Below are 23430 nucleotides of genomic sequence, written 5' to 3' on the forward strand. Positions count from 1 at the left end.
AGCATTCCAATGGGAAGCGGGGACTGCGGGATAGCTGCCCAGAATGCACCGCTTCCAATGTCGACGCTTGCCCCGTTAGTGTGGACTCACAAAGTCGAATTAGTGTCCTTAGTGTGGATACACAAATTCGAATTCATAAGGTCGAATCCACAAATTCGACCTAAGTTAAATTGAACTACTCTTGTAGTGTAGACATACCCTTAGGCAGGCAAATCATCAATGACAGACCATGCCGGTTTTGGCCAGTCTCCTTACACCTGGAAAAGCCTGCATGAAGTACTATGTCTGCAATGTCATTGTCTGGTTCCTTGACTGCTACTCCTCCTCGTACTCCATGTGAATCCAAAGCAGCGCTGAAGAGTTTAATCCCATTATCGTGAGTATCTTGTGTTTCCTTTTTCTAGTTTTGACTTTTGTTTTTATTAGCTGAGAGACATCCCAGATGTTAATCATTTTAAGGTGTGAAAGCGTGGTTGTGTGCATGCATGTGTGTACGAGCACCTGTAAAGCCCTCATATGGAAGGCACCAGCAAGACATTCCCTTATAAAATCTTTGCTAAAAGTGTCCCTATTTTGTAGAAGTATCCTAAGAAGCCTTTAAAACTATCAGTGGTAATTTTTAAAGTGAAGCTTCTGTTGATCAAAGAATCTTAGTAACGTCTGTATCAGCGTTTGGGGAGAAGATAAAGTCAGCCAGCACATGTAATCAGGGGCACTGGAACAATTTGTATAGTGGGGGTGCTGAGAGCCATTGAACTAAATTGTCAGCCCTGTATATAATGGAATCCACTTCAAGCCAGGGGCTGCGGCAGCACCCCCAACATCCCTAGTTCCAGCACCTATGCATGTGATAGTAAAATCCAAGGAGGAATCTTTAATCAGCTTTGAGTTTGTTATTTAAGACAAACAATAATTTGGTTGCAATATTAAAATATACAACTAGCTAAGTTTTGATTGCACACCACTGGCAAAGTTCTTTACTTGTGGTCTATAACCAAACTGACAGCCATCTCCTTGGATTCCTTTCTAGAATTTGTAAGGATTGATTATCTGCTGCATTAATCTGATTGTTTGACTAAATTGGTTTTAATTGCAATCCAATATGCTTATTTACTTGTTCACTTGAACTTAAAATGATTTTGATTTGATGACTGTATTGCTCATTTTGGCAGCATTTATGTAGTTTAGTAATGATTTTGTCTTGATTTTATTTTTAATAACTTTAATAAAATGTATAAAGAGGATACTGAGTCATATTTTTTAAAATCAGCAACATGGGCCAGAACCTTTGAGAATCTAGGTGAACATCAGCCAGTCCACCTAGGAACCTATTCAGCTCCCTCTCTATAAACCCTATGTTCTCACAAAGTAAATTTTCCCATTTTTCAGGGATTCCACTCTATATGACCATTTAAAAAGAAAAATCAGCTAGGTCATTATATACAAGACATCTTTAATATATCTATGAGTCAATCAACAAAGCATCTATTCCATATTGGGATTTCAGGAGCAGGATGTGTTCTCTTTCAGTTCTGCTGTCATGAATGGCAGTTTCATAGACTAGGCAGAGAAAGATTCTATATCATGGAGGGGATGGAATGCCTGTGGGTGAAGGTTCTGTGAATGTTGAAAGAACATGTTTACTTTTTTGTAGGGAATTCACATTAGCTTTGAACCCAGGAAGTTCACAGAACTTCTCTAAGTGGGAAAGGCAGAAAGGTGCGTGCACACATGCACGGTCTCTCTCTTACTCACACACACACTTTTTTCCTTTTATTTTGGAGGTGATGGTGTTGAGACAAAAAATGGTTCTACAACCATTGCAAAGAGAGTGATTCAAAGGAGATTACAGAAGAATTAAAACCTGGAATTAGAGAGGCGAGTGATTGAAAATAAAGTCTGGTCCCCTAGGGATTCTGTGTGTGCCTAGTGTTCTCTGTTTGAAAACTCTCTATTGACTGTAAATTCTTCAGGGGCAGGGTCTATATTTGTATTACGTACTTTCAGAGTCAATCACAGTAGGGCCCTGATCCTTGATAGGAGTCTAGTTGCTGTCATAATAGAGATAAATAAACTCGATGTATATGTTTGTGGCTGAATAGCTTGGGGCTATGAGTCATTGTTGATAGTGGAGTTAACGCAGGTTAAAGGTCTTGGACTACATAAATTGTGAGCAGTAAATGAGGATTTTGAAAGAGTTCTGAGAGGGAGAGGATAAAGAGTCTTAACAATGACAGGTGCCAATAAGTTACTAGACTGTCTTGAAGAAATAAAATAACGGAGGATATAGAATGGGATTGAAGAAACCAAGACAATCCATCTTGGAAGTTGTCTGGATTCCACTGCAAGCTGTTTTCCATTTTGAAAACAGGAGAAAGAATAGTGGGAGGGGTAAAGAAGCAGTGACAGCTTTTTTCTAGAGGGTGTTTAGAAAAGAATAAGAATAGGAAAACATAAGGTCATGTGTCTTTCTAATCTATCATGTACCTATCATTATAGTATCTAGGTACTTCTGATTTATTGAGGGAGAATTAAAAGAGCTAAATGAGTATAGCCTAGATACATAATGAGTACTGGGACATGATAATAAGATAACAGTCTGCAAACATCTGAAAGTTGTAAATACCAAGGATGAAGAGGAATTATTTAAGCAGCTACATGTGGGTATAATGGTTAATGGAATAAAGAAAGATAAAATATAACCTGGATATTTTGATAGTACGATCAAGTAGATGATGGAATAATCTTCCAAGACTGAAAGACTCATTGCTTGGGACATTGAAAACTAGACTGGAAAATGCATTAACAAATGTACAACAGGGGAAAAATCCTGCATTGGTAGGGAGTTGACCTAACAGAAGATCAAAAAAAGAGGTGCTGTAATAGGCCAAAAGTATATACAAAAACTTAAACAGAGTTGGTACTCTATATAACCAAACAGAAGACACAGTGTTTTGCTTCTCTCTTTTATTGCAACCCATCTCGAGGTCAAAACATTCACGGAAAAATAGAAACTTACAAATTGTGTGAATTGTCTTGTTGCACTCATAAAAAGACATTAAAGAGAAATGACTAGAGTTCTCCACTATATCTGCAATATTATTCACTGTCTTTATTCTGAAAATATGTTGCCATTTTGGAGTAGATAAAAAGCCCAGCATAATATGTGTTCACATGAATTTATGACATTCCAAGCAAAACTCTACTTTATATTTTTTCCAGATAAATGTTTTCAGCTTCATTTTGAAGTGTCTAATAAGAAAACATTTAACAACTGTCACTGGACTTTGAGTTGATGCTTTCTGTAGTTGTCAAGAATTAATGCTGTGGCACTGGAATACAGTTTTGGCAGAATTGCACGGACATACTAAAACTGTTCTCCAGGTTATGCTGCATCAGTTCATCTGGATTAGCAAAACACTTTGACAATAATGGCAACTCGTCAGCTGAAACTTGAGCATTTGATATTTTGGATTAAAAGAGTATAACCTTTAAAAAGCAAATACGCAGCGTTATACACCTCAAAAAATCATCCTTTAACCAAATTGCAACATTCTAAAGGTTAACGCAACTTCAAACCAAAGCTGCAACATCTGTATTTTCAATGTCTGCTTATCAACACTTGTCAAGTTTAACTCTTGCGACACATATAGAAAATTAAACTTTTTATGTATTCACTTCAGCTATTTTCTGCATATATTATCTTATAAATCAGTTTTGGATTAAAAAAGAGGTACTACATAATTACCAACCAAAGTAGTCTTCAGTAGCTGGGGAACAAATATGAAAAGCATAGAGTACAATGCTCAAAATATACGATTTAGAGGATGCCAGAAGAATTTTTCCTCCAGAGCAATTATTCTCTTCTAGAGTAAGGCCCTGATCTTGCAAAGTGATGCACATGGTTGGACCCTTCCGCCCACATGGAGTCCCACTGAGGTCAGCTATGCCCATGCTCTTGCTCTGCAGGAGTGGGATCCACATTAGCAACCACACACTACATTGGGGAAAATCAGCGTTGTGGCTTTTATTTATTAAACTTTCCTTTTTACTTGAAAATTTCAGAATTCGGTAACATGACAGCATTGTGAAAGGAAACAGGTTCATTCAGAAAGTTTAATTAAAAAAAAGAAAAAAGAAAAAACAACACCACTATTTTAAGCTATATAAACATGGCCTTATAACTGATTTCCCACAGCGGGTGTCTTCTATGCAGCATTTGGTTGTCTGTGGTAAATTAAAGCGCTGTTAGCTCACTTATTACAAAAATGGCAAGGTGCAAAAATTGAGAAATCTATACAACATCTTCTACATGACTAAGGAAAAATCACTTCTGCTGTTCTACAACATAAAACAAGTAAGATTGTCTACTTGAATAACCATTCAATAGTTACGATCATTTATTAAGATTTCCATTCAAAAATGAATTTCAAAATAATGATTTTTGTTAATTAGCAAAATGTTTAGAAGAAAATCACACTTATTTGTGGATTCCTATATTACTGTGCATCCTAAAACACATGGGTGACATCAGTCTAGGTAATAATATGGATTAAAATTAGCTCCCAGTTTCAGCAGAGGCCTATACTGATCAGTTACACTGGTACTAGCACTGAGTTATCACTTACAAACCAAAGGAAACACACATGACTGAGGCAAAGGGAAGAGAACAAAAGAAAATAGGCTTAATATCTAATATAACTCAAGCCATCCACAGAACTAGTAGGAATCCACTTCAGGAAATCTGCCAAAGGCTTTTACATTGTGTTTATGTGTACAAAAAGGATACAATGCATTTCTTAAGATTTGTTTTCAACATTCGTACATAGTTATACAGTACATCAAAGTCAGTGTATAGTCAACTCCATTTTACTGTAACTTGTGTAAACTCACAATTATATTGCATCATGAAAGGTTGTGAGCCCTCTTCAATGTCTTTAGGGATTTGCAGATTTTTAGGATGACAATTAACAGTCAGAACAGTTACATGAGTCTAACTACAATTAGAGAGTCCAGTTTCTGTTCCAAAATTTCCAGGAGGGGCCACCAGACATAAAATGTTCTTTGCTTTAAAAAACATTAATTTTAAAACTTAAAAATAAAATAAAAACCTCTTTTAGAACAATGGACTCTTGAACATATATTTCACAGAAAGCAAAATGAGATTTAAAAACATGAAAAGGTTTAAAATATTCCTGCAACATTGTACAACCAAAATCTGCAGTCCCCATTACACCTGCTGAATGCATTAGTCGAACTGTAATATCACATAGGCCGTTATGAAGCAGACGACATACTGGGTGTCCAGCCCATTTGATAAGCCCGTTCCAAGGTCCTCTTGCAATCTTGCAGTACAGTACTGAAGGTTATGTGTGGATATTGCTGCACGAGCTGTTCCACTGTTGCTTCATTCACCTACAACCAAAGAAAAGGTTCTATAAATCACACTAAGTAAATACAACATGCAACCTAATATGGACAACAAGACATATCAGTCTTCGGATTTCTAAATATGAAGAAGCATGACTCATCCTGCAAGCCTTCTTTATGCTGGAAGGACTTGCAGAATTGGACCCTTGTCTTATAATTTGGGTTATTTGAATATAATTAAGTGTGGCTATTTTTTTATGACAAAAATGAGAAAAATCACAGCTCCATCATGACAAAAATGCAAGTCATAAGTTAATACCATTGTTTGTGGTGGAAAATGATAAGGAAAGTCAAACATACCCTTTATTTTAAAATAAGCATTGTTTTTAAACCATTTGATAATTTACCAAACAGATTAAACCCCTTTAAGATTCCATGTGCCACTACCCTGGACACTCAGGGAAGCCAAAATTGTAAACATTCAAAGACTAGAGTATCTTGTTCATGACTGCACTGGCTAGAGTGACAAACACCTTCATTTGGAGTCTTTTCACAGACAAGTATCCATTCAAACTCTACCAACTAGACAGAAGTTTACCAAGTGTAAGATTTTCCTGGTGATAGAAAAATGAGAAATTGGCTGTAAGAGTACTGAAGATAAGTGAAATAAAAACAATTTTGGGCATGATTCTGATACCCTTACTTACAAAAAGTAATAACTCCACGACTAGCACCTTTGAAATGGTACTAATCAACGTGAATAAGAGTATGGGAATCTGTTAATGAAGAACATAAAAGCATATGATTACTTAAGGAGAAAACAATAAGAACAAATTGTATTGGACATGAACATCATACGGTAATATGGGTCAGCACTTCCAAAGGTTAAAGAGTTCTCAAAAATATTTAAAAGCCCACACAGCTCTACATATACCTTTGGTGGCAGCTTTTGTTTTTAGCCTTTAAGTGTAAAGCTAACACAGAACTCAGGTCCTTGGTGAGACACGCTGAAATGGTAGGAATCAATAATTAAAACGTATAAGACTGGCAGGTCAGGGATGTCCCCGCTAGACCTTAACCATCAAAGATACCACCTTTATTCTTGATTAGACAAGGCAATCAGACAGGCCTAATTAAACCTAACACCTTTACAATTGCAATGCTGTGAGGGGATTAATTTGTCAATTATTTTTAAGCTGATTGCAGTTCATATCACAGAAGTAGACAGCTTCCTTCATCCTTTAGATAAATAAAAGATTAACCTAAGAACCACAACTTTTAGGTAGCTTTCTTTGAAATCTTTATTGAACACTTAGGCATTTTTAAATGCATCAATATTTCATTTAAATACTGAGCAGCCTACACTGACAGGATGTACCGGTAATACAATCCTCCACTTTTCTTTTCTAGTGTCCAAGATTCACGGCAAAAAATGAAAAATAATGTTTGCTATCATCAATGAGATCCTTCTTGGAATATTTAAAGCATAATTACTACAACATCTAATAAAGCCCCCACCCCGCCCCCCTCAAAAAACCCAAGAACTATAGTAGGGATTGCAGAGATTGAACAGTGATTGCACTCTCTGTCAGGGATAAATGAAGAGTTTAATCTCCAGTTCTTCTGCTTTGATAATAGAAACACTCAATCTTCATTGGAAGCTTCATCTATCTGAGGCTGACTTGGATAGAAAACTGGTTTAACTTCTCGTCGAGGTACACAGAGAAAATGCAAACTCTGTAGTCTTTTGGTAAACAACTATGTTAAAGTAACACCTGTGGGTGCTGAAAAACAAGAAGCATCTTTTAATAAATCCAAATGAAATTAGAGGTAGCATAAGACCTCCAAAATATTTGACACTCACTGGTGAATACAAACTTTTAAACTAACAGCAACATTCAGCAGAAATGCTTCTTGGAAATAGTCTACATAACTCCATAACCATTTTGTCCTATTCAGAACAGTCAACAAACCGTTTCCTTTCAGCCAATACCTTTCAGGCTTTCTGCAGAGAGCCAAGATAGAGTACAGAACCCATCATGTTATAATCTCTCACCTCCCTCCCTGGAATACTAAACCTGAATCACTAGATTAAAACCCCCAAATTACATGACTTTTACATTACAGTTAATGAAGAAAGTCAGAAAGGAGAGTCAGCCATTTGACCTTCCTCGCTGGGAACCCAGGAAGCAGTGTTTACACTCATCCATTAAACTTTCTTTAAACAGTAGTGTGTGGATGTTATTGTGCTCACTCTCAAACAAGTTGGGGTTTCTTACTAGATGCCATGGTTAGGGTTTAGTGAGGCAATGTGTATAATAGTGCAAACAGATTTTCATGCTATAGGGAACAAACAAATTCAAACTAGACACAAGGCACACATTTTTAACTGGGAATGTGTAACCACAAAGTGGTGGATTATCCATCTTTTCAGGTCTTCCTATTGATATTGCATGCTTCCTATTGATATTGCATGCTTCCTATTGATATTGCATGCTTTGTTAAACACAAATTACTGGGCTCAATACAGAAGTAACTGGGTGAAATATAATGGTTAATGATACACAGGTCAGAGTAGATGATCTAATTACCCCTTCTGGCCTTAAAAATCTATGAATCTATAAAAAACACTTAATACTTGTCATTAATGCTATATGTGTCTTTATAGGTAATTATACTTGCTGGCTTTTATGTGCCACAATATACGAATATCTTATAAGTGGGGGGAAAAAACACACACGTTTGTTAGCAATTGTGGTTACCAAATGGTCAGACTGTGGTCCAGCAAGTATCGAGAGAACACCCAAATAGGACCACTTGGGAGCGAGTGAAATTGAAGGTTATACAAATCTACCATTTGCAGGAACAGATAGTTCTTGAAGGTAAGACAGTAAAGCCAGGGGGCAAGCTCAAGCATAAACAGGTCATTGCATGTAGCTGACCTACAAGATAAACCTGAACATGTAGGGGACTGGCAATAACACCATGGAAGAAGAGCAAGTACTAAATCACCTGTCTCTCAATCAAAGTCTGAATGTGGACAAAAACTTACAGACACAACTACTTTCCAGGGCAGTCAAAAGGATTTCTAGACACTTGTTTTAAGACCATTTGAAAACCTTAATTTTATTATTCAAACTCTAGGTATAAACCTTAGTTGCTACCAGTAAGTTTGCAGTTAGGGTTTCTCTTATGTTCATATTTGGAACCTTTAAATGTCTGGAAAGAAAACACTTTGAGCTTGAAAACTGGCAAGCTTACTCTCATGCCAGAGGAGAATTTTTTCCCAAGGTTTCATGATACATGATGAAATTGTTTGACTTAGTTAAATATTTAGTTGTTAAACCCTTTTCAAATTCATTTTAATAAAAGTAATCATAAACATGACAAAATGATATTAGACAAGATAAATCAATCCAGTTTACATCACAGTAAAAAAAATGATTAAAAAACTTTCAGCTGTTATAAAAACCCACGCAAGTTCTAGGATGAGAAAAAACTGTATTTGAAAAATAAGGCCATAGACCATTCCCTCTGAAACCAAATGGAAATCTTGCTATTTACCACCAGAAAAACTCAGACCAAATCAGATACTAAATCAGATACTAAATCATTAGCAGTTGTAAAGGTTCAGTATCCTACTCAAAGGGATAAACAGTACATTCCCCAAAAGGAGGTAATAGCTTTAAATCAAAAAGATGTCACTCATTTAGTCCTTGTCATCAGGTCCTCTAATGTTAAATTCAGATACCAAAAAGCATTTTCATCATTAAAATCATAAAAAATTAAGCTTCTGTATCTTTGATAAGATGTAATTTGCCTAGCAATAAAACAGAAACCTCCAAAAATAAATCCAGCACTTACAGAAAGCCTGTATGACATTGGACACCAAGGGAAAAACACGAATGTTTACATCTTCATGTTAAATGTTATATTTTTTTCTCCAACCAACTTTCATTAATCTCCATCTATTGAAATGTTAAAAGAAAGGCTATTAGCTGAAGATAAATCAATTACATTACCGAATACATTATCATTTATTTGTATTTCAATACAATGTGATAGGTGCTATCTGCACATAAGGAAAACACAGTCTTTGCCTCTAAAAGCAAGATCAGTGAATTGATGCCATTAATAGCTGAACATGAGGGTTAAAAAGCAACAATGAACTTAAGAAATGAACAGTAAATTCAGGCAGGCCCTCCCCACTCAGGTGTCAAGGAAAATCCAAAAGCCCCCGACATTCAAGGGCAGCTCTATGTTTTTTTTCCGCCCCAAGCACGGCAGTCAGGCGGCCATCGGCTGGTCACGCGGATTCGGCAGCGTTTCTGCAGGTGATCTGCCAGTCTCGCACCTTCGGCGTATCTGCTGCCAAATAGCCGCCGAAGCCGCGGGACCAGTGGACCTCCCGCAGGCATGCTGCTGAAGGCTGCCTGACTCCCGCCCTCAGAACAACCGGCAGGCCGCCCTCCGCGGCTTGCCGCCCCAGGCACGCACTGGCTGCGCTGGTGCTTGTGTTACCTGGGGTTCTTTCAACTCAAAGCTCTTGGTAACTTTTACTCTATGCAAGGAGATGTCAGGAAATAAATCAGGGGAGACACAGCCGTCCGACCGATAGATGGCTGGCCCAAACAGGACAACACAAGAGTGCTTTCACTTAAAGCTAAAATTTACTAGTCTCAAGCACTTACACACGTCCGCAACAAGATTAGAAAAACACCCCCAACCCTTGATAATTACCAAAGCTGAGTGTGGCTTTCGAGTGACACAGCAGCAGCCCGTCTGCCGCTGGGGAACACAAGATGCATCCAGAGAGAGAGACCAGTCCTGAAGAGTCCCCAAATGAGTCCCACTAGCTTAAGCTTTTTCCCCTTATTTATACATTAGTAATAGAATGACATGTCCCTTAACGAAACCTTGTTAAGTAAACATTTCAATGATCAAGCAGGAAGTTCCTTCTGATTATTGATTAACCAGGTGTGGGTTTTTCCAGAGCCTGCAGCCTGAGACCCTAAGAGACATTCCTGGGGCACATCCTGCTTTTCTAAAATGTATCAGCAACTTCAACACAATTCTTATCAGGAAGAATGTGGGGTCAAGCTGCCCTTTCTGTGGCAGCCAAAACCCCCTCCCCTCCTGCCTTGATCAAGCTGAGATTGCAGAATGGCCAATTTACAGCTTGCTGACTAGGCCGCCTTTAACAATAAGCCGTAGTAGTTTCAAGCACTTTACTGGTTTGCCAAAGTCTCCCCGTACACCTGGAGCTGCCCCTGCCGACATTGTTAGATTTTCAGTAATTCTCAAAAGTCTCAGTTTTTCAAAAAAATGCTTCAGGCAGAGTTCTATATTGGACTCCAGAGAGAGTTTTACTACTATATTCTTTAACTTCTATATCAGGGAATTGTTTCTAGGTTTTTTTCCCCCACTGCTTCCATTATGCCCTCAAGATAAAGTTAGTCAAATACATCATATTTTGATCCAAGAGAATCAATTTTTTATTTAAGCCCCTCCCCGCCATTAGCCTCAAGAATCTTCTTCAGTGAAATTAGGGGCTGCAGCTGAAATACAATCAGCTGAATCTAAAAGTTTTTCAGTGAAGTGGATAGCAACATTTGCCAAGAGCGGACAGTGACAGAGGTAATGACAGACCATCTATACCTTTCTGGTGTCAAAGCTGTAATTGCTGAAATCTCTGTATCTACAGAAGTACTATGTTTCAAAATTAAACTAAGTCTCCAGGGATGATGCCTTTGCTCTGGACACTTTATGCTGAGTAAAAGGGCAAAAGTGGTGTAAAGGGTCCTATAAACTCCAGTTCAAGAATGCAAGAGGATTCCTCTAGTACAGTGTTTCCCAAACTTGGGATGCTGCTTGTGTAGGGAAAGCCCCTGGCGGGCCGTAAGGAGTATGTCAGGGGCAGGGATGCAGCACACAACCCTGAGGAGATTCTGGTCCATGCTGTGGTCCATAGGGCAGCCTTGGATGACTACTGAAACTTAGACAGGTCCAAGAGCTCTCTAAGGGTATGTCTTCACTACCAGCCGGATGGGCAGGCAGCGATCGATCCAGCAGGGATCAATGTATCGCGTCTAGTCTAGACGTGATAAATCTATCCCTGAGCGCACTCCCGTCGACTCCTGTACTCCAGCTCGGCAAGAGGCGCAGGCAGAGTCAACGGGGGAGCGGCAGCAGTTGATTCACTGTGGTGAAGACACTGCAGTAAGTAGATTTAAGTACATCGACTTCAGCTACGTTATTCACGTAGCTGAAGTTGTGTAACTTAGATCGATCACCCCCCAGTGTAGACCAGGCCTAAGTTACACCAGGGACCTCACCAACCACCAGAGTAGCCCAGGAATGAGAGGGTGGAAAGGTGGCTTAAAGTCACAGCTCCAGGCTTGGTCTACACTACCAATTTATATTGGTTTAACTACGTTGCTTAGGGGTGTGGAAAATCTAACCCCTGGTATAGATAGATATCTTCTTCCTTTCAGAGGCTTATCTACACTTACAGTGCTGCAGCAGCGGAGCTTCACCAGTGGAGCAGTCACTGTAGCACTCAGTGAAGACGCTACCTACGCAGATGGGAGCACTTCCCAAGAGGTGGTAGCTATGTTGATGGGAGAAGCTCTCCTGTCAACATAGCGCTGTCTACACTGGGAGTTGGGTCCGCATAACTGTGTCGCTCAGGGGAGTGGACTTTCCACACCCCTCAGCGACATAATTTTACCTGCATAAGTTTGTAGTGTAGGTCAGGGCTGAAAGGTGTAGCACAGAATCTCACCTCTTAAGTCTAAAAAACGTACTACTGTGCAGGGACAAGCCCTGGGATGGTTTGTGATGCACATCTCCCTTTCCTGCCCCTCCCCCTTTCCTCCCCCAAGGTATCTCACATAATACCCTTCTATTAGACTGGAACTAAAGCCAAATCAGGAATAGAGTTGTATAAGAAATAATTGCTCATTATCAATAAGAATAAATTCTTACCATATTTGTAATCCATATCAGCATTCATTCAACAAAATTTATTACAAATCACCATCCTTAAAAAAACAAGGATACAGCTTAATACAAATAGTATTTAAGTCGCACAAATCACTGTGAGAGAGAACACTTCTGTTAACTCAAATCTTAAAAAACTCCTCCAATGATAAAATACTTACAATACCATTTTAGTCCAGAGATATAAAACTGGAGTTTCTCATGGGAACATGTTTATGCTCATTAACTACCACGATTTTCATAGGGGGATGAGATGTTGAAAGCAACTCAAGCAAGCACGGTTCAAGCAAGAGGCCATGTAGCTCTTGCATAGGAACACAGCCAGCTGACTATGGGGAGCGCTGATGTTAGGAGCTCTTCCCTTCCAGGTTTCACCTCCCTAGGCAGCAGAGCACTGGCTCCAGTGTCAGGGCACCAGCAGGTTAAACATATTGTCAGTTGCCTAACTCTACTGAATACCTATTATTCAAAAGTAATATTTACTTGTCTAAATTTTATAAAGCTCTTAGTTTTATTTAATACCTACTACTCAGGAGCATAAGAAGTATTTCTTCTATAACTATCCAGTGGATCAATTTTTAAATATTTCTTTTTTGCAAGTAATTTTAGAGATATTTTAACAGGTGAGCATAGCATCAAATGATGAAAGATCATGAATTGAGCAAAGATGAGTACAATGGCCAGGGTTAAAAGGGCACAATTGCCCTATTTCTGCACAGCTACATAATAGTCATATCATGAAAAAAGAAAATGGGCTCATTTTAGAGATCACTACTCCATGCATTGCAAATGGATTGGGTCCAAAAGGGTCCTATTTAAAGTTTTGGTCCCTCCAGCATTGTTGTTTGTTTATTGGACAGTCAGGGTATATGGAAACGGTACATGCAGCTTTCTCTCTGCATGCTCGATGGTATAATATGGAAGCCCATTTTTCCATGTTGTGAGTGTAGAGGGAAGTTTGTCTTTTTATCATGGGAAGAAATATGCCATGAGTCCACAGTCCAGAAAGAACTTTGGTTATTGAGTCATGAACTAGCTTTTGTTAGACATATTTCACAAACCCACAACCTCTCCCATGTTTTAAAGATGGAATCCAAAATTTAGAGGGAATAGAGTTATAGAGTAGTCAAGTTTATTCACTCTTTTTCTCCTTTCTCCAGCTTTAGTTTACTGTTTCCTCAATTCAATGTTTTTTAAAAGTATACTTAATAACAAATGTTTGATTTCCGCCCCCAGCTAATAGTCAAATGAATAACATTCTCAAGTGGCTCAATTATAACTGTTGCCTATAGCCACAACAAAATGAAAGATTTCTGGAATCATTTTGTGTGAAGTGCTATGCATTTGATCAGTTAAGGCAGATATGTTCCACAGAGTTTAAAAGACTGCCCCAATGCCCAGAAGCAGAATCTTTGCTTAGGACTACTTTAATAATAAAATAACAGCACTAACTATATTAGTACAACATTCTACAGTCTGAATAAATTCCTTTATGGGTTTAGACAAAGAATGCATTTTGGCTTAACTGATGTAGTTCTTTTACAAAATCATTATGTTTGTGGATTGATGATTAATGCAATTGACAAGTCCTGTCTCCTCCAAAATATTGATGTAACATGATTATCATGACATTCAAACCACTTAATTTTGTACTGCAAAGACCACAGCAATTTATTTCCCAGTTATGTGTGGGATAGGAAAAGGAGGAGGGGTAGAAACTATGTATAAGTATAAACATGTCTGATATTTTTGTGCTCTAACATGAAACAAGCGAAATACACAAATTCCATAATTAGCTCAAGCACATTTTGAGGTTTCAGAAAAGAACTGACATCATGAAACACCTATTGAGAAGTTGTGGCAAATCTACTTTTGGAATGTGTCCCCTTTTTCTGTTTCTTTCAGCTCACACAGAGATGCACATCCCTGCAGGGACGAAGGCTTTGTTGAGAAGTTGCTCATGCATTTGAATGCTATTGCCTCAAACAATCTACTGTGGTCTCTTGGAGAGGACAAAGGTTATTGCAAATTAACAAAATAATCAATTTCAGGTTCTGTAGCGTACATAGTTCTTGAAAAGCCCACATCCCAAAACTGGCTGTGCTAACCATTATCTCCTACATCTCCCGCAATGTCAAGTATTATATTCCCATAAATTCCAAAGATGTTTCATTCTCAAGTCTCCAGGATCATTAAGAGCCTTTTAATTTTGTTATTTTGTAAGAGAAGCCTTTCCAAAGTGTTTTTGGTTGTTTGTTTTTGTATGTTTCAAACAAAGTAACTAATTGCTTCCAGACACAGATTGTGCAGCACTTGAGAGTAAAAATCTAAAAAATATTATAAATATTTCAATTATAAATATTTTAAATTATTCACAATTATTTCAAATGAATAAAACCCCCAAACTCCATAGGCTGTTTTGTCCTTATTTAGAAAAATATTTCATAAGTGATGACTACCCAGTGAAACGATGGTATTTATTTATAAACTACGGACCTTCTTTCAACTTCTTGAAATGTTCATACTGATAAGATAGTGATGGCTGTTTTGCTTTGTGGAAAACTATGGATTATCAAAACTAGCCCCTCTGTTCCATGAGTATATTACTGTAATGTTTAATAAACTGGGAGACATTTTAAAGTAAGTGGAAAAATCATTTTAAAAATGTCACCGTTAACAGACATCATTGAAAAGTTACTAGGACAATTCTCACTTTTTGTGTTCCATACATAATATTGGTTAGTTCACATTGCCTTTTCTCTCAACAGTGGCCTGATCCTGAAAACACTTACCAATGGGCTTTAGACCTGATCACATTGACATGAATGATCTTTCTGATGACTACAATGAGAACTGGATCAGGCCCTTGGTTCTTACTAACATGAATAAACCTATTGACTTGTATATGCCTGTAGTAAGTGTTTGAAGGACAGAGTCCTTAATATATCCCATTGTTGAACTTTGCTGTCTACATCTTGCACACATTTTGGAAATGAAATAGTTGAACTAAAGATACATCAACATACAGTTAACTTAAATTCTCTTCCTGCATGTTAGCAGACACTTTCAGTCATGCACTTAATGCGTAAGCTATTCCAGTTAGCTAAAAAAAGAATCATTTATTGTTCTGTCTTTTAAAATGCTCATATTGAAAATCAAAGGGCAAAATAAATACTTTAAAAGATAGTGGGGTCTTTATCAGGGGAGGGAGGATTGCTGTAATTTCATTCTAATAGGGTTCACTGGTCTTATGCATCTGATATCTCTATTATTCATATTACCTCACCCACCTTGTCTCTCTCATTATTCATAAACAGATATATCAATGGAAGCTCCTTTGTTTCACGTTACTTCAAAAATAAAAAGAATTTTCTTAAATATGCAGCAATGTCATTTGAACAAATTACAGTAATTTAGGGGGAGAATAAGTGCTACAGACTTTTTAAAAAATGGGAGAAAAACAGATTTTGCAGTTCTCAAGATCAAACCATTCTCAAACAGATTTTATTTAAAGTGGAAGTAATTTGTCAGGCATTTTGATCTATTTCAAGTTAGCTTCTATTAGCTTTTTAAATTGGTAAGGCCAATGGCTGTGCTAATTATATTAAATCAAGCCATAGCCCTATATTCTTGTAGTTGCATTGTTGACTAATAATGGTTTGGCCCAGATAAACATCCAGCACCTGAGATCCTATCTCCCCTCCACTCAGTTCATTTTCAAGCAATCTGTGTAAGTAGCAACAGACCATGCCAAAAGGTTGAAAAACGTTGCACAGACCAGGCTTATTAATGTATACAAAAGCAGGAAATTCTTTATGCATTGAGGCATCAACTTTGATCATAAGTTGGTGTTTCTTTACAAATGACATTCTTCATGAAAAAAAACATAGATAGTGCCTCATCACACTAAGGATTTGCAATTCAAATGTGACTTAACACCTAACCATATTTAAAAAAATATTCTTAACAGACTTTTTTTAATTTTAGGGCTCAGTTTGATCTTTTTTTTTCTTGTAATTTCATAAAAAGGTTTGTCTTTTGTTAGTTGTATTGATTGGCACTGTATATGTCCTAAAATCTCAATTAAAGTATTGATGGAAAATATATTTTGCAGATGATCTAAGAAAGCCTCTGAGATAAGTTATACGGTCTCAGAAATATTTCTGTTGAAAAGTAACTTAAAATTCTTAAAAACAAAAAGCTTGGGAAAAGCCAAGACTATGGTGAATTTAATGAAAGAAACCGGTGCACTCGTTCACAGCCAACTCTGTCAATTTAACTTCACGTCAGTGTCAGATTGGAAGTGCTGAGTTTTGTCACTATAGCTGGGGGCTGGGTTTTTCAATGCCATTTTTTGTATATTTTCAAGAAATGTTTGCTGCATTTTAACACGAGCATTTCTGATAGTCATTTAAAAAAACACCGTAATATTGCACAAAGAATCCAGAGTTGTGAGAATCTGTGTTAAAAAACTCACAGCCTCTAACTGAAGATTATTATGACAGATAGTCCAACTAAACAAACTGTCAGTCAGGAAAATTAATGAAGTTTTCATTCAATATTTCCTAGGCATCATACAAGAGGGTTTTTTTTAGGAAAGATAAGGATTCAGATTGCCATAATGTAAAGCCTGATTGCAATGTTATAAAGGACACTGGAGAAACTAAATAAAATCATTAAAACATGAGTTCCAGCAATAAATGAGTTAATTTAATGCTACCCAGTTTCTCAAATTTCCCTCAGTTTGAATCATGTTGGATTTTTTTTTAAATGAACTGGAATAACTACTTTGTAGGGAACCTCCTGTGTCAGTCTAGATGACACTTTAGGGGTACAAATTTAAAAAATCATGTTTACAAAAAGTAAACTAGAAAGCTGAAGACTTGGGTCTTTATATTCACCCTGACATGCTGCTGGAAATAGCAAATAAAGATCTCCAAACAAAAGGTTAAAATGTCCAGCTCAAATCCTGAACAGCGAGTGTCGGTGTATGAAAACCGTATCTGCTATAATTTCTCAGAAAAGATATTTGGGATCATGCGACTGAAATGACAAAAAAGCATAGAGCTCTTGGGGTAGCATTAAAAACAACTAAACATTAAGGACCTAAAATTGAGAAACCCTCAAAATGCATTCCCAAGAAAATTTCTAATGAAGTTTCTTTGTAATGAATCATGAACGAAACTGGATTTTGAATGAAAAATCTATGTTTAAAGAAGATAAGAAATGCTGACATTAAAGAATCATCATATTTCCCTCCTTACCCACACCTTTGTAATAGGTTATGGGTAGCACAAAATAACAGGCACTAACTTATAATATTAAAATATACAGTGAAGAATTGTTAGTGGTAAGATTAAGAGTTTTGATAGCTATATTTTTAATCATTTTTATTTTTGTATAGTGAATGAGTAGATAAGGTAACACTTAGACCAAGTCCTTGCTGGCATAATTGTGGTTTTCCCAATTCTTTTAATTAGAATTGCTAATCTGCTTAATATGTTATTGCTGAAAGAAGAAAAGTAACGTGTTGAAAGATGTAAGTAAAAGATACACAAACATAAATTAAAAAAAACCTTTTTCTGGGAAGACCCAGGGCAAGGTGACACAAAAACAACATTTTGTATGCAGTGTTCTCATATGGAACTCCACAGACTCCATTTGGGGGCAGGGATAGAGCTCAGTGGTTTGAGCATTGGCCTGCTGAACCCAGAATTGTGAGTTCAATCCTTGACAAGGCCACTTAGGGATCTGGGGCAAAAATCAGTACTTGGTCCTGAAGGTGGGGGGGCTGGACTCAATAACCTTTTGAGGTCCCTTCCAGTTCTAGGAGATAGGTATATCTCCAATTATTAAAGACCTGGAGGGAATGAAATTCCCCACTAGATACCATAGGTATGCCAAGGGGTTGCAATGCAGCCCATCCATGAGCACTATTTCTGCCTCTGGGCTGGAACTGTAAGCTCAATTCTGCCTCCTATGTGGGGCATTTGAATAATTGGAAGCTCATAAATGTTGCCCCTAAAATCTACCTGTTGGCCTCCCTGTTCCCTCTCTGCTTCTCTATCTGGGGCTGGCACAGAGCTCCTCTTAATGGCATGCAGGAGGTGCAGATCCCTCTGCTCTCACGTGGCCACTCTGCCCACAGAAGGGCTATGGGAGCTGAAGTTGGCCTTGTGTGGACTCCTACACCTGGGAGAACTCCATCTTATTTCTGTCTTTAGCTTTTTAGTGTCTGAACTCTTATCCTGTTAAACAATGAAAAGAGATGTGGGGAATAATTTAGGAGCCGAAATTACTTTTCCGTAGTTATTTAGACACTTAGATACTTAAAGGTATTTAGGTGACCAACTTCTGTGGGACTTAGTTGTCTAAATATCTTTAAAAATCTGGCTATTAGGAGCTTATCTCTCATTGAAAGTCAATGAGATTTAGGTGTCTAACTGTATAGGTCACTTTTGAAAATGGGATTTTGGTACTTAAGTCATCTAGGTGCTTTTAAAAATCTTTACCCATTGGCAGTAAAAGCCAAGTTTATCAGAAATGCCCCACTCCCCTTCCCACCACTACAACTAAAAACCTGAAGAATTCCTATTTCCAATATCTACTAATATATCTAGAGTTATATGGATCAGACCTTTAAGGGGAACAGTAGTTCCCTTAATGTAATTATTTTTCTAGAGAAATGTATGTCTGCTGAATATTTTTACATTATGTTGAACATTTTTTTGTCCAAGCAAAAACCAAGAGCTGTACAGCAAAACTACTGCTGGTAGTTTTAAACGGATTTAAGCATTATCTTAGTGGCCTTGGGCCTTATTCTTTTATTGATTTGACTAAATGAACTCTGGTGTTTAGAAGATTGGGTTTAAAATGCTACAACACAAAAAACCCAACCTAAGTAACCTTCCTCATTACAAGGATATAATGTTAAGATTGACATTACTCATGAGCATTGTGAAAATAATGACATTTATTTTAAAGCAGTGAATATTTTGCTCCTGAGCTGTGCATGTTCTGAGGCAGGCACATGGGGGGGGGGGGGGGGGGGGGGGGAAGGTCATGGCACTGGCAGTTTGATGAGAAATGAATTCATTTGATTATTTTCATGGTGTGGATCAATAACACTCTGGCTGAGACCCATTGCCCAAAGGCAGTTAGATAATCAATGGAATCAAACACAGCATGCCTTTACCCAGCCCTCTTCTCTGATCTTTTCTGGGAGGACGCTTGATGCCTGTGTAATTCTAATTTATGTCAATTGCATATCAAAGAAATTCCAAGGAGATTTAGTCACAGGGTATTTTAGTGGTAACCATTTAAAATCTATTTATATATGTTCCTTATGCAACTTTGAGTTTAAGTGCTTCTCTCTTGAATGCATGGAAATTCCTAGAAAAGCATAACACACAGAAGCTACCTAGTACTGATTTTGATTTGGGGGCGGAAGGCTAGACAGAAGGGGCAAATCTTCTCACCTCCCCCAGACTGCAAGCTCATACAATGTAAAGACACGGATTCCAATCAGACAGACATGCAAATAAATCTTTCTCCACACTCCAAGAATTTGCTTTAATGATGCCCCGGATACCCGGATGTTGGCATTTTCAACCTAAATGAGCAGTCATTGGAAAAAATTAGTTCTGCACAAAGCTGGAAAAAAAAGTGAAAGAAATGATTTTGTTCTGTAACGTCTCTATTCAATTGCTGTGGGAAAGGGGTTGTCATCTTATACCTGCCAATTTCACATTGCCTTTCAACACATTAAATTCAGAGATAGTGCTTCTAATATTCCTTACTTAGTTCACTCCTTCTGAGGCTGCTACTTTTCTTCCCACCAAGGCTCCACAAGAAAATAAAATGGTCCCCCAGTGGTACTCCTAGCACCACAATGTTCACTATACAGAATTCATTTCTCAGAAAGCTTTGGTTACCCAATATTTTTTTTAATTAATCCTGAACACTTTTTCCATCTGTCCTGCGCCTTTCTCAGAGATTTTTATTCTTGTAATTCAGTTGCCTTCCCAAATGTTGCACAATCTTTTTGAAAGAAACTAGGAAAACATAAGCCACCAATTACAGGAATACAGGCTATGCAGTACATGTGGTTTAACTGATGTTTGATGCAGTAAAACTTGTTTTCAGCATCAAGGCAATTGATTGTCTATAGCAACTGAAGACCAGATAAACCTATTGCTCTTATTAGATCCCTGTTGATTGTACAAGCAGTTTTAACTAATCCACAAAATAAATATATGTAAAATTGATCAGGTGGTTCAGGGTCAGCTCTAATTCCCAAGGTCAAGTAACCCTTTGAACAATTTCTAAGTACATAATCTTAGCCCAATTCATCAAAGGCAACTCACACACTGTTTTCTTCTATTGGCTCTAACAAAACACTAAAGTTTAGGAGATTAAGTAGAGTCAGCTTCAAAAACCAGAGCAATTCCTCTAACATGCTTATCCTCCCCTCAATCTGGAAAACTACAAAAGCTGAGGCTGTGTGATGCTATTTAAAACTTTACAGTTGAGCTGGAATTTTTTATTCATTGCTGGTTGAAATATGTTCCCCCACTGCTCTTCACATCACAATGAATTCATAGCATAGTTGTCCTGCACAGATTGTTTTATGATAAAAAATTTGTTCTTAAACTTGTACTCAATTAGGGCTGTGCTTGTTTCACAATGGGGTTCACAAGCTGAAATTTGGTTCACAGGAGACTGAAAGAGAAACAATCCCTGTATGTTCACTAGGAGATTTGAGATCAGAGGTCTCAAACCTCCAAGGACTCAGTCATCTCATTCCTGGTCTGAGGGACTCTGGGACCCAGGGGCGGCTCTAGGCACCAGCAAAACAAGCTGCTGCCTAGGGGGCCCCAGCTCATCCTGCCGCTGCAAGCCGAGGAGTGGCCCGTCCCCTGCAGCCGGGCAGGGCCGCGCTACTGGCTCCGCTTGGGGGAGAGGGGGGGCCCCTTACCGGTAGCGTGGCCCCGCCTGGCTGCAGAAGACGGGCCGCTCCTCCTCCGCTTGTTCCCCGGGTCCTAAACAGCCCGGCAGCAGCTTGGCTGGGGGGGGGAGGAGGGGAGGCTGAGCCCCGCCCCGCTCAGAGCCGCGTGGTCAGGGGGCGGGGCTACAAGCTCCGGGCCGAGTGGAGGCAGCTGAGCTCAGCCTGGAGCTTGCAGCCCCGCCCCCTCTCCACGCCGCTCTGAGCCGGGAAGAGCTCAGCCCCGTCCGGAGCCATGCGGCTGCCGCGCGGTGAGCCGTGGGTGAGCAGCCGGGGTGGCTAAGGGGCAGGGAGTCCCAGGGACACTCAGGAGGCAGGGAGGGGGCGGTCAGGGGCCAGGGAAGGGGGGTTGGATTGGGGGTCTCAGGAGGTGTTTGTCAGGCACCCCCCGACCCCATTACCCCCCAGGCCCAGCCCTGACCCCCAGCTCCAAGCCCAGCCCCTCTGAGGTGGGCACCCCCCCAAACCCATCCTCCCCACCCAGCCCTGATCCCCAGCTCCAAGCCCAGCCCCTCTGATCCGGACACCCCCCTCACCCCATCCCCCCTCACAGCCCTGACCCCCAGCTCTGAGCCCAGCCCCTCTGATCCAGACACCCTCCTGACCCCATTCCCCACAGCCCTGACCCCAGCTCCAAGCCCAGCCCTTCTGATCCGGACACCCCCTCACCCCATCCCCTCACAGCCCTGACCCCAGCTCTGAGCCCAGCCCCTCTGATCCAGACACCCCCTCACCCCATTCCCCACAGCCCTGACCCCAGCTCCGAGCCCAGCCCTTCTGATCCAGACACCCCTGACCCCATTCCCCACAGCCCTGACCCCAGCTCTGAGCCCAGCCCCTCTGATCCAGACACCCCTCACCCCATTCCCACAGCCCTGACCCCCCAGCTCCGAGCCCAGTCCCTCTGATCCGGACACCCCTGACCCCATTCCCCACAGCCCTGACCCCAGCTCTGAGCCCAGCCCCTCTGAGCTGGGCACCCCTGACCCCATTCCCCACAGCCCTGACCCCAGCTCCGAGCCCAGCCCCTCTGATCCAGACACCCCCTCACTCCATTCCCCACAGCCCTGACCCCAGCTCCGAGCCCAGCCCCTCTGATCCAGACACCCCCTCACCCCATTCCCCCACAGCCCTGACCCCAGCTCCGAGCCCAGCCCTTCTGATCCGGACACCTCCCTGACTCCATTCCCCCCACAGCCCTGACCCCCAGCTCTGAGCCCAGCTGCTCTGAGGTGGGCACCCTCCGACCCCATCCCTCCACCCCAGACCCCCAGCTCTGAGGCGAGCCCCTCTGAGCCAGACAACCTCCGACCCCATCTCCTCACAGTCCTGAGCCCAGCCCCTGTGAGCCGGGCACCCCACAGAGCCCAGCTCCCCACCCAGCCCTGGGCAACAGCAGCACCACCTCCAGGCAGTGACAGCCCATTGGCACCAACCATCACCCAGCAACAGCCCATTTTGTAATTGCAAATGTATACAGACCAGTAAAGCATTTAACGTTTTTAAATAATGTATTTGGTGTATTTTCAAATTATTACAAATTAACTTTCACTAGTTATTTTTTACATTTCCAAATACATGTTACTATAGTATTGCAACTTTTTTTTATGGAAGGGGACCCCAAAATTGCTTTGCCCTGAATCCTCTGGGCGGCCCTACCCAGTGTGTGTGAGGAGCCGGGGAGGGAGGGAAACGGGGTCCCCTGGAGCCGAGCCCGGGCTGCAATGGTGGCGAGGGGCTCCTGGAGTGTGTGAGGAGGTGAGCGGCCGGCTGGGTTCGTCGGTGCTGAGCAGGTAGCCCCGCAGCCGGAGAGCCTCGCCTTCCCTCCTGCCGGGGCTGGGCCAGGGCACCGTGAGGCTGAAGAGCAGCAGGTCCAGGGGGCTCTCCAGGTCTTTGGCCACCAGCATGTCGAGGGTGAGGGCGGTGAGCACGAACTGATCCACCTTGGCCACCAGCAGTGCTGCAAAGCCCAGGGAGGGGGCCGTGTTCTTTGCGCCACCCCGTAGCTGTGCCGCCACCTGGAAGTACTCCCGCCCAGCAGCTCCACCCGCATG

The 23430-nt window shown here is 40.3% G+C and overlaps 1 protein-coding gene across 1 annotated transcript in view; it reads right to left on the reverse strand.

Annotated features, from left to right (window-relative positions):
* Positions 1–2952: 2952 nt before the first annotated feature.
* Positions 2953–23430, reverse strand: part of FBXL17 (F-box and leucine rich repeat protein 17) — a 464738-nt gene continuing 444260 nt past the window's right edge. Inside the window, exon 9 of the mRNA XM_039544561.1 lies at positions 2953–5415. Coding sequence (XP_039400495.1) covers positions 5278–5415 — 138 coding nt within the window. The 3' untranslated portion in view covers positions 2953–5277. The remainder of the gene's footprint in view (positions 5416–23430) is intronic.

This window comes from Mauremys reevesii, linkage group 6, assembly GCF_016161935.1.
Source record: "Mauremys reevesii isolate NIE-2019 linkage group 6, ASM1616193v1, whole genome shotgun sequence".
Lineage (NCBI taxonomy): Eukaryota > Metazoa > Chordata > Testudines > Geoemydidae > Mauremys > Mauremys reevesii.